At 42.8% G+C, this 14,781-nt stretch overlaps 1 protein-coding gene across 17 annotated transcripts in view; it reads left to right on the forward strand.

Annotated features, from left to right (window-relative positions):
- Window positions 1–14,781, forward strand: part of ANKRD17 (ankyrin repeat domain 17) — a 2,430,147-nt gene that overhangs the window by 1,990,909 nt on the left and 424,457 nt on the right. For all 17 annotated transcript variants that reach the window (XM_069630806.1, XM_069630790.1, XM_069630801.1 and 14 more), the window contains one exon: window positions 10,377–10,526. In XM_069630806.1, the coding sequence (XP_069486907.1) occupies window positions 10,377–10,526 (150 nt within the window). The remainder of the gene's footprint in view (window positions 1–10,376; window positions 10,527–14,781) is intronic.

Below are 14,781 nucleotides of genomic sequence, written 5' to 3' on the forward strand. Positions count from 1 at the left end.
AGCTAGAAAGTTCATGAGGTTCGGGTCTCCGAGGGCTACAGGGCATTTCCTGTGCCTGCTCAGCCCTGACGGATTAAAGTCCAACTCCATTACTCCTTCAAAGATCCCACGCTGCTCCAATACAGCATCGCAGATACCCAAACATGGAACATCGAACACCCGCAGCGGCCCCCCCACGGCCCATGCCTACCTCCAAGGTACATCACATTGAAAAAGGTCCTTGGAGAGAGAAACAGAGCTTGTTTCCCACCCTAGCAACGTTGGCTGGGTATACATGTTTGGCCTGGTTGGCCAAGGGAGGCACCGAACCAAAAATGTCGGCCCCCGGACGGTTAAAGTTCCAGCCTCTCGTTGGAGGCCTAAGTTAAAATCCCAATGGCAAGATGACACCCAGCTGATGATTCCCCAACATGATGGCTGATCCGCTTTTATCTCAAACCCCCCACTCAGGCTCCAATGTGGTCCTGGACTCCACCCCAAATCACTGTGTCTTGAAGCTGGTCTCCCACAATATTAGAGGGCTGAATTCCCCCGCCAAGTGCAAATCCATTCTACAAAAACTGCAAGACGAAAATACCACAGTGTCCTTCCTGCAAGAAACCCATCTATTGCCTGCATACTTTGGGCGGCTGCATAACAAACACTTCCTGCTCCAATTTATGGCCTCAGGCGGCACCAAGAAAGGGGGAACTGTGATACTCTTCGCGAAGGGGCTGGATCCTCAAATTTTGGAAACTAAACAATGCTCGGAAGGCCGCTGCATAGCAGACAAATGCCTGCTGCTGGGACAACTATACTCATTCATCTCAGTATATGGCCCCAACGAAGGACAAGCTACCTTTTACGAATCCCTGGGCAACAACCTCTTCCCTTTAGTGGAGGGCCACATTGTAATTGGAGAGGACTTTAACGGGGTCCCAGACCCTACTAGAGACAGGTCACATCTTCATACCCCCAAAGACTTGAAGCTCGCCATCAGCCTCCTTCACCTCTTCAGGACCTTGGATGTGATAGACGCATGGCGGGTGCTCCATCCCACCGAAACCGACTTTTCTTTTTTACTCCTATGTGCACAGAACCTTTTCAAGGATCGATCTCCTGCTGACATCTCCACAGATTCTGACTTATGTTGAAGAGGTGTCCGTTGGCTCTAGAGTCCTTTCTGACCATGCTCCCGTAACCCTGGCGCTTCGAGGACACGACCCGACTCCAAACCCTCAACGCAGATGGACTCTATATGACCCCATGCTTAATAAGCTGCCACTAAGAGACTCCATTGCCAAATCGATCCGGATGTTCTTGAGGGAAAACCCGAATGAAGAGTGTTAGGGAAAATTCTCTCTTTAGGCTGAATTTCTGGAGTTTGTTTTTTCCTCCTGCCAAGAGTGAGACTCTTTTTCCTCCCACTCTTGGACATGATTTATGGTATTCGTTTGACTGGTAATGTGTTTTATGGGCTATGGGGTCCTTTACTCCATAGGGTCTCATGTGTTTTTCCTATGTGTGTTACACAGCACCCTCCGTGCAGTAACACAGGGGTGTCATAGTGACACCCCACCATAGACTCCATACCCTGGGCCTGACTACTGTCTCCCAGGGCATGTAAAGTCACCATTGGCTTTACTAGTCCCAAATTATTAACAGAAACCAGTACAAACCATCATATTGTGGACGTACTGGTCGGGGCAATTCGATTGCCCCGGGGTCTGTTATTCGAGGGGGCACGTCTCCGTCCCCCCTGATCGAGTTTTGGCTGGTGGCAGTGGAAACTACTTTTTATATTCGACCGCAAATATTTTCCTATGGGATTTTCCCATTGTTCGAGGCTACCAACTTTAATTATTTAATTCTCTTAGCCTCGAACATACCGCCGGTTTATTTAATTAATATTAATTCTCCGGTTGGTATTTTTTGCCAAGACTCGATTCTAAAATGGCGTTTGTGTTCTCTTCTGTGACTCCAACCCAAGTCGAGCCCTTTGTTCCACTTTTTGGCGGGCTTCTCCACAGAAGCCTCCAAAAGTGGTGCCACTCTGTCTGGGTACCACAGGTGGTGCGGGAGGGGGTTTAGGCACCCTGGACTGAGTTACCTTGGTAACTCAAGTCGCACTCTTGTGTGATTGGCCCAAGTGGTGAGCTGGCCGGCTCACCACTTAGCATGTTTGAGTGACAGCTAGGCTGAGTGAATGGGGGTTTTCTGCATAAAAGCAGGGCTTTGGGGACTGGAACTGCAGAAGTCGCCACAGGACCTGAGAATCCGACGAGGGAGAAGCTGAGCTGACCTACCACGACGACACCACCGGTGGAGCCCTGCAGAACCGACTCACCACTTCCCGACGACAGAAAAAATCTCCCGGCTGGAGAGGCTTCTTCCCCTGACTGGTGGGCACAACCAGTTTACCTTTCTTTTTTCGCACCCCAGCCCGGTTTGTGGTCGAACTGGCCGTGCCAAGCACCCCAGCAGCCGGATAGCCACTCACCACTGAACCGCGAATCACCGGACCGCTCCTTGTACCTGAGAATCTCCGCGGCTGGTTTCTTCCCTGGCAGTGCAACGGACTCCTGTCTTCCTCCACGACGAGATCATCTCTTCCCCCGGACGAAGCACCGACTTTCATCCGCTGCCAGGAACAACTGCCCCCGCTGGAGCGTTCTCACCACTTTAAGGTACTGTGTCCGCCAGGCCTCCCTTTCTAAAGATTGCTACAAGGTAATAATAACCCCTTAACCTTCTAGACTGGGCTGGCCGCCTTGACCCTCTAACTGGTCCCTTTCTTTGGTCCAACTCCTTTTTGAACCTTGACAAGACTTTTGTGCATTGCAACCGTGTGACCTTGGACACATTTCATTTGGATCCTCAGAGTGGATCCGGCCTCTTGAACTCTAACTTCACGGTTTTACTTTGCCTTCCTCTCTTGTTATGTTCTGATAAAAGTGTTGGGATCTGTTTCAACTTGTCTCTGCTCTTCCCTCCCTTTTTAAAAACGAACTATTAGAGTGCCATCTACGTTAAGCGCTCACCGTTATCTGAAAATAAGTGGGGCTTTATTTAAGACTTGTCTAATATTCTTTTAAGGGAGTGTATATCTTTTAGTGACCGTGTTTTTGAATTGCTTACTATTAGTGCCTGTGTGTTTTTCTAGATGTGGTTTTAAATAAATAATGATATCTCTTTTACACCAAGCCCTGGTCATTGTTTACTTGTTCTACTGTGTTCTCTTGACCTATTGTGAATACTCTGTATACTGCCTAACTCTTCTTGAAGGAAGCCTGACTGCTCAGCCACAGCTACCAAGTGAATCTGTGTGGTACAGACTGCTACCAAGTGAGTTTACTGCCAAACACCTGTAGTCCTAAATCTTTTGCAGTGGTCCCAGAGGGAACTGCACAGGTTTCTGCCTAACAAAGATATCTCCCCGGCAAACACCTGGGACGCCATGAAGGCGGTCATCTGGTGGGGGGGACTCATTGCACAGGGAGTAGCATATCCTAGGCGCAAACGGGAACTGCGAGAAGCGGAAAAAAATCATAAGCGAAAGGGCTGGTCTCCAAAATCTCAGCGAGCTATCTGAGTCGCCCGGAACAAGATAGAAGCCCATTACGCACAACACACAGCTCATCTGCTAGCGAAATCTAAACAATTCTACTATATCAGGAATAATAAAGCAAACAAATTGTTGGTGGCAAAGCTAGCCAAAGCGAAAAGGAGAAACACAATCACGGGCCTTCGTGACCAATACGGCGTGGTGCAATATGCATAACAAGAGAAGCTGCAGCTGGCGATAGACCACATGATGCAGGTGATGGACACACCGCTGCAAGATCAAGGCAACACGGAAGGCAACACTTCTCCAGTTAGAAGACTCGGCCCGGGAAAGACTGGATGCTCCAATCTCAGATGAGGAGGTAGACTCTGCCTTTAAATCTCTCAAATCCCGGGCTCTGGGCCCTGACGGATTCTTCACTAAATTCTATAAGATCTTTCACCCCCAACTAATTGCCGCCCTGGTTCAGCTTTTCAATTCCTTCAGGGAATCGGGCTCTGTAACCCCGTCCATGCAGGAGTCAATCACTGTTCTGCTGCCCAAGCCAGGCAAAGATCACAGAGACACCTCCTACAGACCGATTGCTCTATTAAACATTGACGCAAATATTTACTCCAAAATCCTAGCATGTTTTATTCATTACTCCATACTGTATTTGCCGACATTGTTTCAACCAATTTTGGTGTTTTTCGAGGCATAGTATTTAGTTTGAGGTCTTAATATTAACGCAAACAGAAGTTAAATTAATATTCAATCAATATTCAGTACACCAAGTGACATGAACAACAGATTATTTGATATATCATGTTGAATCACAGCATACAATAGCATTGTTGGTTTTATAATTCAAACCAGAGAATGACAAGGAAATGGGATATATGATCATCACAATACCGAAATGAAAGAAATTTGTTGAAAAAAGGGAGGGGGCTGGAGAGAGAAGAGAAAAATAAACATGATACATTGTTATTTACATCTGATCGTATATTCTTGATCACATTTCCTGTTAAAAATGTTCTCCTGCATGCTTTTTAGTGACATGCTACAAACTGTGTGCCAGTATATGCAGTGATGTGAAGAAGAAACCAAAAGACGCTCGCCATTTTTAACATCATTCATAAAAAGGATTAAAGATAACTGAATTGTAAATGTTGAGTAGAAAGTATTGGATTTGTCTGGATTACTCGAAAATTGTCTTTCAATTGCTATATGATATGGACAGATCAACACAAAATATATAATATACGAGGGGAACCCTCATGAAGGTGGTTAGGGCATTGTTTGCCTTCACTATGTCAAACCATTCAGAAATCTTGTTGGAAACATTTCTCGCGGACTAATGTAATTATTGATGGACTCCTATATGACCATATTGGTCCTGACCCATGGCACTTAGTTGATCTCCAGTCCTCATATGATTGATGTGATTTAATGTAAACCGTGAATTTGTATCATTAGATTGAGTATTGTTCACGTCCCCAATGCGTGTGCATGCATAGTGACATGTAGTGATACAATGATTGCAGCTCAGTACGTTAGTCCATTAGTGATGATTACATAACATCTATCGCCAGTATGCACGAAAGTGTCGCACTGTGGTAATTGTCGTGCTAGAGTTATGGCAATCAGTGCAGTACTCGGTCAAATTCCAGATACTGGCTCCCAAGTGTAGTCTAATGATCACTGTTTTGGACAGAATTTCCATTTGTTTTCCCTATATTATGAAAAAACATGTGCATTTCATGCACTCAAATATTAGCTTAATTATAATTTGCAGCGTGTCATTGCTTAGCTGCATGTAATAATTACCTATTCCTCTTGTCTGATCTGCGTGCGCACGACTTTAAGGTGTCTTGAATCATCACGGTTAGATTTGTATTGCCTGTAAGAATAAACACAAGCACATATGTTGTGCATGTTCTATCTACATCCACAATTGAGCTACGATACTGTGGATATAAAAGAATGCATTTCATGCATTAGAATAATTGCAAAATTGTTCAAATTCTGCAATCATTGCTTCCTGTTATTAATCACAACTACAAATTACCTGTGCGGCTGGTTAACGTTGCATACTTGTTTTCACAATTGCATTAGTCCCAATGCTCATGTACGCCGCGTAAAGCTTCTAAATGTTCCCAACACCACATTTATGTCTGTGTTGCCTAGATCAATGGATAATAGCACATGTGACTTGCATATTTTCACTGCGTTGCTCGGCACTATGTAATCATTTCACTATAGTTTTACCGTCTGTTATCTCGCATTCGTTATGAAACAATCCCTGTCTTTCATTCCTCCAGCATGCTTAGTGAGGGCAACTTAATACTTCAAAGCCCGCATAGCGTTCAGCGAATGCAGCAAGCAATCTTCTGGGGTAGAAGGCAAGAAGACGGGCAGGAAGAAGGGTTCACTACGATGGAAAGACAAAAGCACCTTAAGAAAGTACGATTTGTCGGTAACCCAATTTTGGACTTGTAGAACACCAAGTTGGGTGGGTTTGTATGGTAAAGCCGGGATGGAAAGTATGGTAAAATGTCCTGAGGCAGGAAGCAAATAGGATCAACCTGATTGGCAGAACACCGAATTGTGAAACGCGTACACTTTTGGTGATAGCAGGAGGCCATGGACGAAGTGCAAGCCTTAGCCAGATCATGGCAGCAATCCTGTGTCACATGGATGTGCCAGAATTATAGGAAAGCAGGAGTCAAACCTTCAGGAGGAGGGAGGCTGGGTCGTGGTGAAGGCTTCTGGTTTGGAGCAACCTGCTGGTGAATGCTGTGTGTTCAGATGGATTTCTAGAACCTGGCCTGGTGGACAGATTTTAAGGAGGCCACATCCTGTTAAAATAAACAGGAAGCACTGAGAGGTTAGCCAAAATCTGGATGAGCAGTCAAGGCTTACTCTGAGGAGACCGAGTGGGGGGACAGAGCCCCTTAATGATTCCACACAGTATAGCACGCATTAATTCAATTTACACAAATGTTGGGAAGCAGGGGACGATAGTCCCAGGCCCCCAAGAGGTTTCAAATGTGGCATAGGCCCAAGTCTGTGCTGTAGATGTCTGGGAAGATTATAGGGGGGTGCTCATAGAAGGTATATTTTGGTATAGGCTACAGTGAAACTGGGGGAAGAATGCACTAGACATAGAAAACCATCTTGGAAAATAGCAGCCACCTTTAAATTGAGGCCTGGCTTTGCGCTGCTGCATGACAGGAGACCCACGCACATGACATAAAGATACTTGTGTGAATGTGAGAACGAGCTGCAGCCTGGGCGGTAATAGGGGAAGGCCAAATTCATGAGGTTCCATAAACCTTTCATTGTCTCATACTGTTAGCACATGTAACCAAGAAAGAATTTGCTTGGCAAACCGATTGGCTTTCATTAATGTGGCAATTGCAACTTTTGTCAGTTTGCTTCATCACCCACCAAGACATTCATATGCCATGGCGGTCTTCAAACTGCAATAAAATAATTCATTAATTGCACATCTAAATTCATTGTTTATGCAATAGTATGCATTTGCAACAGAGTATATGTTGGGAGTACCCTTTGTGAGTTATGCATCAGGATAAGAGAGCACCTGTCTAATGTCAACAATCAAGATTCCAAATTGCCCTTAACAGTCCACTGGCAGACCCATCATCAGTTGGACAACATAGAGATTCGCTTTGTGGGCTTACAACAAGCGCCAGCTCACATAAGAGGTGGCGATTGACAACTCCATTTAAGGCAATTGGAGTCATGCATGATATGCAAATTGAGATGCACTAAGCTAGGTTTGAACAGTAACCATGAATTGAATGTATTTCTATGACATGATAAGTCGACATCAGACAACCAACTTTAATCATTATTATGTGTATCGTGTAGTTTGGTTTATGGCACAATCGTGCAGGAAATTGAATTAATCGTGCCTACATGGTTTGTCATGAACTGATTCTCATTATGAACCAAGTATGTAAATATATTTGCAGCGTTGAGAGGTTCATTGACTGAGAGACCTAAATGCATGGTGGAACCAGGCATTGAGGCAACAATCTTATAATTGTTATTGCAACAAGTAACATCTAATCTAAATTTGACTTTATATCAATGTCATATAGAAGGAATTCCCAGTAAAAGGTTACCCAAAAATGCATTATTACAATATAATAATTTAATCCAATAGAGACAATTGTCTCAAATCTAATATAATGAAGGGTAGGCTGTAATGAATCGGGTATCCCTGTTTTAATTGCATCATTCATTTAATGGTTGCAGTAGGTATGTATTTGCATCATATAGACTAGAATGACAATGAAAGTATAACCTACAATCATTTATTTTACCCATACTGGATCGGCGGAGAGACAACGAGACTGGTTATGATTAATATGCACGAGATTGGAACAAAGGATCAATTGGGAAAAGAATGAGAAACTCCAGTAATGGACGGTGTAATCTCTAATGGGCGCAGCACATGTGTCACGTAACACTCAGGGACGCTGACATCACCTGACACAATTCAAGAGATTATATTTAGAAACAACAGGCAGAGCGAGCGTTGCTCACGAACATGCCCGAGGAATGAAAGACTGGGATTGTTTCAACAAATGAAAGATAACAGACGGCATGACTATAGCGGAATGATTACATAGTTCCGAGCAACGCAGTGAAAATATGCACGTCGCATGTGCTATTATCTTTTGATCTTGGCAACACATGCATAAATGTGGTGATTGGGACATTTAGAAGCTTTACGCAGCGTACGTTAGCATTGGGACTAATACAATTGTGAAAAAAGTATGCAACATTAACCAGCCGCACAGGTAATTTGTACATTGAACCATTTTACAATTATTCTAATGCAATGAAATGCATTCTCTTATATACATAGTGTCGTAGCGCAACTGTCGGGATAGTTCGAACACGCACACCATATGTGCTTGTGTTTAATCTTACAGGCAATAAGAATCTAACTGTGATGATTCAAGACACCTTAAAGTCGTGCGAGGCGTAACTAAGCCTGCAATATAGGCACGCAGATCAGACCAGATGAGTAGGTAATTATTACATGCAGTTAAGCAATGATACCCTGCAAATTATAAGTAAGCTAATATTTGAATGTATGAAATGCACCAGTTTTTTCATAATATAGGGAATACGAGTGGAAATTCTGACCAATAACAGTGATCATTAGTCTATACTTAGGAGCCAGTATGTGGAATGTGGCTGTGAGTACTGCACTGATTGCCATACCTCTAGCACGACAATTACTGCAGCGTATTTTACACTTTCCTGCATACTGGTGATAGATGTTATATAATCATCACTAATGGACTAACGCACAGAGCGGAAATCATTGTATCACTGCATGTCACTATGCATGCACACGCATTGGGGACGTGAACAATACTCAATCTAATTATACAAATTCACAGTTTACGTTGGATCATATGAGGACTAGAGATCAATTAAGTGCCATGGGTCAGGACCAATATGGTCATATAGGAGTGAATCAATAATATTAGTCCGCGAGAAATGTTTCCAACAACATTTCTGAATGTTTTCACATAGTGAATGCATACCATGCCCTAACCACGTTCATGAGGGTTCCCCTCGTATATTATATATTTTGTGTTGATCTGTCCATATCCTATAGCAATTGAAAGACAATTTTCAAGTAATTCTGACAAATCCAATACTTTCTACTCAACATTTACAATTCAGTTATCTTAAATCCTTTTTATTAATGTTTATTTTGGCGAGCTTCTTATGGTTTTTTTTCTTCACATCACTGCATATACTGGCACACAGTTTGGGGCATGTCACTAAAATGCATTCAGGAGGACATCTTTTTAATAGGAAATGTGATCAAGAATATATGATCGGATGTAAATAACAATTTATCATATTTATTTTTCTCTTCTCCCTTTTTCTCCCCCCCCCTTTTTTTTCCAACAAATGTATTTCATTTCTGTTTTGTGATGATCATATATTCTATTTCCTTGTCATTCTCTGGTTTGAATTATAAAACCAACAATGCTATGCTATTGTATGCTGTGATTCAACATGATATATCAAATAATTTGTTGTTTGTCACTTGGTGTACTGAATATTGATTGAATATTAATTAAAATACTGTGCTTTGAAAAAGACCAAAATTGGTCGGAACACGTGTCGGCAAATAAAGTTTGGAGCAATCAATAAAACATTCTAAAACAACTACAAAACCTAGCGGCAATCATTGTATCAATTCATAGATTGATTTCAAGGCAATAACAGTGTTGATTATCAATCCACCAAAGGTCCTCAATATTCGTAGTGAATGCGAAGTGTTTCTGGGCAAGTGCATGTCCATGAAACCCCATTGATATTTTTAAATTTTATCTGCCTTCATGTTTTTCGGGGTTCTCAGTCTGACAACTTGGAATATTCAAATTGCATGTGAATCTATGAAAGCCACCAATCTTGGAGAGCAGGAGTTACAGATAAGTAACTTGCTCCTTGTATGCCGAAGAAACACAAGTAGTATTGACAAATGATAACAAAATTGAATAATCTTCACATATCTCTTTACAGCTTTACTTTGCAAACAGGTGTCAATGCGCAGGTTGAAATAATAGGTTCTGCATGTCATAAATAATTTGAGTGTACTAAAAGGCAAAGGGTGTTAAGCTGCTCGATTAGTACCCAGTCATGAAACCTGTTCCTAATTGCTCTGTGCCAGAACTTTGAACCGAAGTACTTGTAAACTGATTGATTTTAATTTCAAAGACATAAGTTGTTGTTTTTTCTGTGGGTTGAAATATTGTTTCATTCCAAAGGTATTTTTTTTCCTTCACAGGTCCAAAAAAGTTTCTGTTCCCTCAACTGTAATTTCCAGAGTCATTGGACGAGGGGGATGTAACATCAATGCGATTCGGGAATTCACAGGTGCCCATATAGACATTGATAAACAGAAAGATAAAACGGGGGACCGAATAATAACTATAAGGTACTGTAACCATTTAGTTAATTATGTTTCAAGGGCGTTGGAGTGAGACCTTTTTTTTTTAATGTTCTTCATAATGTAACACACAGTACCAGCAGTGGGCTCTTTGTCTTATCTTGTAGGTGTTTGTCTACATAAGTCTGTGTTTTTCTGTCAATTTCCTTCTCATTGTTTTTCATTTTAACACATGTGATGCACTGCAAATCTTTCCTGGGGGCATGCTGAGCACTTGTACAACATGAAACTGTAAAATACAAAATACAATCTTGGAGCACGAACCGGTGTGCAAAAGAAATCTTTAATCTGAAAGAAAGGTTAAAAGAAATGAATAAGCATGATTGGAAGACTGATTTAGGGACTAGAGAAGTTGTGAAAGGCAAATAGATGAGGCCAGGCCCAAATGTACAGGGAGGGCATTCCAAAACCAAGGAATAGTGCATGAAATATCATTCTTGGATGTGAATGCATTTCTCACACAAGGAATTTTTAAAGGAGCAAGAGCTTTACTTAGTGCATCTCACAAGCCTCCACTGAGCTGACGTTTTGCTGCTAGATAAGAATGGTGTTTCAGACACAAGGCCTTAGTCTATACTGAATAGTTTCAAATGGATAAGAGACTCCAACGGGAGCAAGTTGAGTGAAGATAGAATAGGAGAAATATGGTCAAATTTTCAGGCACCCTCCACAAGACGGGATGCACAATTTAATGCTGAGGAGTACATTCTGAAACACCCATAAGAAGCGTTTTCCCCCTTCAATATGGGAGCGAATGAGAGCCTGAACCACAAATTGAAAGTAAGTGCATAGTTTACCAATTAACGTCTTGTTATGCATGCCCATTGGTGGGTAGATTTATCATTTCTATGCTTCATCCCCTCTCCTAGTGAGACCCCCAGCACATTTTGCTGGATTTCTGGACATTTTTCTTTAATTCTAAATGAGTAGAGCCTTTTTCCACTCATTCATTCTTGTGGGCTCTGTCTTTTGGAACTCATTCTTTGTATTCTTCTCTATTGTGTCTATTTTGTTCCATAACTCTTAAAGGCATCTGTATTTTACTATTGCAGCATACAGCTCCTTATTGGGGTAGTGTTGCTGGGTACCTTAAGGGTCCTCCTTTGAGATTATGTTCTTTATCCTAGAGTAACTACAGTTGTTAAGGATAGATAGATACTTAGCATCTCTCCTAAAACTTTATAGTCTGAGAGATTGGCGCACACCACTTTATGTGGAGTGCCAAAGGGATACCTAATATCCCCCTTCTTTCTGCTCCTATGACTTTTTATTCACATAGACAATCTGCTAGTTATGGCTGGTGGCAGTGTTCTATCAACTATTGTCATGTTTGTACCGCAGGCTGTGTCCATAGCCTCGGTAGTGCACAATAGGGGCACCCAAGTACCAACTTAGGACCTCTCTTTTGTCTTCGCCATTTCTAGCGTGGGTATTTGTTAGCCCCTCTTCTACTATTGTGGGAGGGGAGATCGATGGGTGTGTTTTGCCTTTGGCTGGAACACTTGGGTGTCCCTGCCTAGGCTCCAGAGTGTCTGTGCAGGCAGGAAGTGGGGGAGGAGATTTTTACCCCCCTGTCCTTTGCCTGCCAGAGGGCCTGAATAGAACAAGCCCCCACTGGGGCTCTGGCTATCCTGATTGGACAGCCAAACGCCCCTTTCTTTAAATTGCTGAGAGAGATTGCAGAGGAGTGTGTACTGGAACGGTATAATAGGTGAGGCTCCTGGAATGAAAAGCTAGTCGACCACTGGAAGCTGAAGTAACCGAAGACGACCAGACACTCCTGCAGACCCTTTGCAACTTAGTGAAGTGACGCTGTCCTGATCCTCTATTGCAAAGAAAACAGGAACTGCGAAAATTACTCCTTCCCTTTGACTAGCATTAATAACCAGTCCCAAGACAAACTTTGATTTGCGCCATCTACCTGCTGCGCATTTTAAGTGCATCATCGTGGAAAGACTGAATCCATGCAAGTCTTTGCTGACCCCTCAAGGACACTCCAGAGACCCAATCCAACTCGACCGGACCCCCTCATCAGAGTGTGGGACTGCAGGAACCAAGGGTGAATCGCGTCCTTCGTTGGTGCTGCAGAAAAGGCACCAAAACCGCACAGTGACTAAAAAAGTTGATGAAAGCTGTGGCAGAGGTCCTCCCTCAAGACTGCTGCTGAGAGTTCCTATCCATTGTCCTGCCTTTCGTCATCAGACCAAGGAATTCGAAGGTCGGGTCCAGAGCTTCAACATTGTGGATCATCCACCACAAACGTTTTCTTCAAACCTAAGTTACTGTGGGAAAAAATGTATTGCTTACCTGATTCCAGAAAGTCGCTCCAGAGCATTGGAGTGCACGTAGAGGTGTCCAGGGCAACCCCCTTTTACCTCGGACTAAAGCTGCTGCTTGTGTCCGTTTAGTAAGTCTTTTAACAGTGTCTCCAATGCAAGTTAAGCCTTCTTTTATCTTGCTTCCTAGAGACTAGAAAGTATACACGGGTACATTTGATTTCTTCTGCTTTGCAAGACTTTAAGCTGCTATGAAATGCCATTTAGCTAGGGTTGTGTTTTGACTCTGCGCTGATGCAAAACTGCCTCTAGAACCTGAAGACCTACTAGGATAACACTAACAACAGTTTTCCTCCCCAAAAATAACTATCTTATATGTGTATGCAGACTAAATACAATTACCGTATTTGGTGGGTGCGCGGTATTTCCAATATAACTGTCAAACTCCTGTAACCATGAATGCGTTTAGCAACTACCAACTAATAAGTGACCCTTTGAAAGTATTGAAAAGTATATCCATGTGTGATGGTTTACAATGCTAAGTATTTAACAGTAACTCTTCTGTAAACATAATATATATTTTAATATGCATTTATACATTTATGTGTAAGTGTTTATTTGATGTGCTTTACTTACTGGGTTCAGTGAATTTACCTACAGCTCACATCTTCCTCTTAAGATGAGCCTGACTGCTCTGCCACTCTACCAAGTTCCTGTGGGATACATTGACCCACTCAGCAGAATTCCCATCCATAATCAAGCTGCACTTCAGTAGTTAATAGCAAAATGGCTGCGCGGGCTCCTTTGAGCACCACTGCCTCGCATCAAAACTGCATTTTGCTGCTACAAAAGGATGTCTGCACTGTTTTGCCAAGCACCTCTTCGGCAGGATGGAACAAGGGGGCACACTGAGAAAGCCTGCCAGTGTGTTTCTTACATGCACCCAATAAGTAAATGTAAAAGCAGCACTGCTTTGCTGCTAGCTCAACATTTCCCCTTGAAAAAGGGAAATATTTTACATTTAAAATGATGCCGCTTTGATGCTCTTTTCATCTGTTCTACATTACTCTGCTTTTATCAGTGAGGCCCTGCCATGCCCATCCATATTCAGATTGTGCTCCAGAAGAAGAGAGCCTTATTCCTTAAGGGCAGGCTGTGTCAGACCAAGTCTGGGAAATCAACAGAAGCTTTACTTTCAACCGCACAAGAAAACACTTGACTTTTGGGCTACAAAATGTTAAAAATCACTGCTTCAAAAGAAACTCTAGCTTTAAGGGTATATGTCAATTTCAGCGGACCTGTGTCTTAAACAGATTGCCATATAAGTGAAACTGACTAGGGCTGCAAAACAATGTTGGGAAGTCAGAAAGAAGAGAAGACCTTTTGAAATGGTCAGCCCAGCAGACTTCACCATGTGTTAAAATGCACTTTTGCAAATAAGGAAAAATGCCTGTTTTAAAAGTGTAATGTTGAAAGAAGGCCCTGTCTTGGCCTAGCAATGTAAAGAGGGTTTTGCTGGGAAATATATATGGGAGGTTTTATTTCAACAGGCTTGCTGCTGATTCAAAATAAAACAAATACATGTTTCGAATGGATTGTGTCCTCCAACGTATTCCACATCTTGTGCACTTCGGAAACTTTTTCAGCAGAGGGCGTCCTGCGTCGATGACATCGGGTCGATGTCCCTCGAAGGCCTCTGTCGAGGGCGACGTCACTGGATGTTATAAATAGGATGCACGACGCCCGTAGCCTCAGTTCCATTGCTTTCCGCGAACGTGTTGCTTCGTGAAACTCGGCGCGTCTCGTGTGTTCATCGTTACGATGTCTTTGTCTTCGACCCCTCCGAGACTGCGGTCTGGCTTCAAGACCTGGCGGGACTACAAGTCGAAAATGTTACTCACCGACCGCACTGTATTTGTTTGTGGTGCCTGGGCGAGTCGCACAACACCGACGACTGCTCGAAATGC

Source organism: Ambystoma mexicanum, chromosome 6q (assembly GCF_040938575.1).
Source record: "Ambystoma mexicanum isolate Mex_15411 chromosome 6q, UKY_AmexF1_1, whole genome shotgun sequence".
NCBI classification, from domain to species: Eukaryota; Metazoa; Chordata; class Amphibia; order Caudata; family Ambystomatidae; genus Ambystoma; species Ambystoma mexicanum.